The sequence below is a fragment of the Pteropus alecto genome, unplaced genomic scaffold, assembly GCF_000325575.1.
Source record: "Pteropus alecto unplaced genomic scaffold, ASM32557v1 scaffold98, whole genome shotgun sequence".
Lineage (NCBI taxonomy): Eukaryota > Metazoa > Chordata > Mammalia > Chiroptera > Pteropodidae > Pteropus > Pteropus alecto.
In genome coordinates this window covers 19,787,839-19,788,903 of record NW_006443570.1, presented here as the reverse complement: position 1 = coordinate 19,788,903, position 1,065 = coordinate 19,787,839, and the positions used below count along the sequence as shown (strand labels likewise).

At 56.5% G+C, this 1,065-nt stretch overlaps 1 protein-coding gene across 3 annotated transcripts in view; it reads left to right on the top strand.

Annotated features, from left to right (window-relative positions):
• PROCA1 (protein interacting with cyclin A1) overlaps positions 1-1,065 on the top strand; it is an 8,768-nt gene that overhangs the window by 5,942 nt on the left and 1,761 nt on the right. For all 3 annotated transcript variants that reach the window (XM_015599084.2, XM_006925009.3, XM_015599083.2), the window contains 3 exons: positions 422-557; positions 836-997; positions 1,063-1,065. The exon at positions 1,063-1,065 is cut by the window's right edge and continues 1,761 nt beyond it. In XM_015599084.2, coding sequence (XP_015454570.1) covers positions 422-557; positions 836-997; positions 1,063-1,065 — 301 coding nt within the window. The remainder of the gene's footprint in view (positions 1-421; positions 558-835; positions 998-1,062) is intronic.

Below are 1,065 nucleotides of genomic sequence, written 5' to 3'. Positions count from 1 at the left end.
ACTCTGAAGTGGCACTCCACAATCTGCCATGGTACGAGGGCCTTTGCCTACCCAGGTGCCCTGTAAAGTGGGGTAGCTGGTAACTATGAGCAGCTGAGAGGCAAGTGGGAGTCAGTAGAGGGCCCCAGGAGGGTAGGCTCCCATGGAAGGCAGGAGAGGAGGAGAAGCAGGTGTCTCAGGACAGTGGTAAAGGCCTTGGTGAGACATTTTCCTGGGAGTCTGTCAGGGGGTAGGCAAATTCACCCAGTGGACTGGGTGGAGTAGAGTGCTGAGACCTGGAGTTACTACTAGGAAATAGAAACAGCTTGGCAGGGGGTGGCGGTGGCGGGGTGGGTTGGGGAGGAAGGTGGTGGCTAAGGGGAGACCCATAGATGTGATGCTGCTGTTGCCACCCTGTGTGACCCAGATACCTATCTTTCAGGTGAATTCAAGGACACTGACAGGTGCTGCTGGAAACACAAGCCGTGTGCCGGGCATGTCATCCACCCCTACACCTCTGACTATGTCCACCACGACCTGCACCTGCACTCTGTCAGCCACTGCGACTGTGATTCTAGGTAAGGGCCCTCCTACTTGGAGGATCCACAGCCCAGGAGACTCCTGGGCAGAGCCAGGTATAAACTTTCACTACCGTTCACTCCTTTAGCTTTGACCTGTCACTGCCAGCCTAGCCCCAGCTTTGTAAACCTGGCTCTGCTCTAAAAGCAATGGGGAAGAGGTCTTTTGGCAGCCTGGGCTGAGCCCAGCCAAAGCCCACTGTCCCTCAGGCTTCTGGCTCTGAACCCCTGGAGAGTCCTGGAGGCGTGGGAGTCAGGCTGAGTCCCCTGTGTGGCAGGGTAAAGGACTGCTCAGAGAAGACAAACAGCAGCGGCTCCCGAGGTGTAGGCCCAACCTGCTCCCGAGATGTGGGCTCGACCTATCTCAACATCATCCAGACCCCTTGCTTTGAGTTCATCCCAGAGGAAGAGTATGTGGAGCGGTTCTGGTATGGCTGGTGAGTGCTAGAAGACTGATGGGGGGCACTATAGGGCATCAGCCTCCACTCTCTGTCAGCCTTCTCTTTCC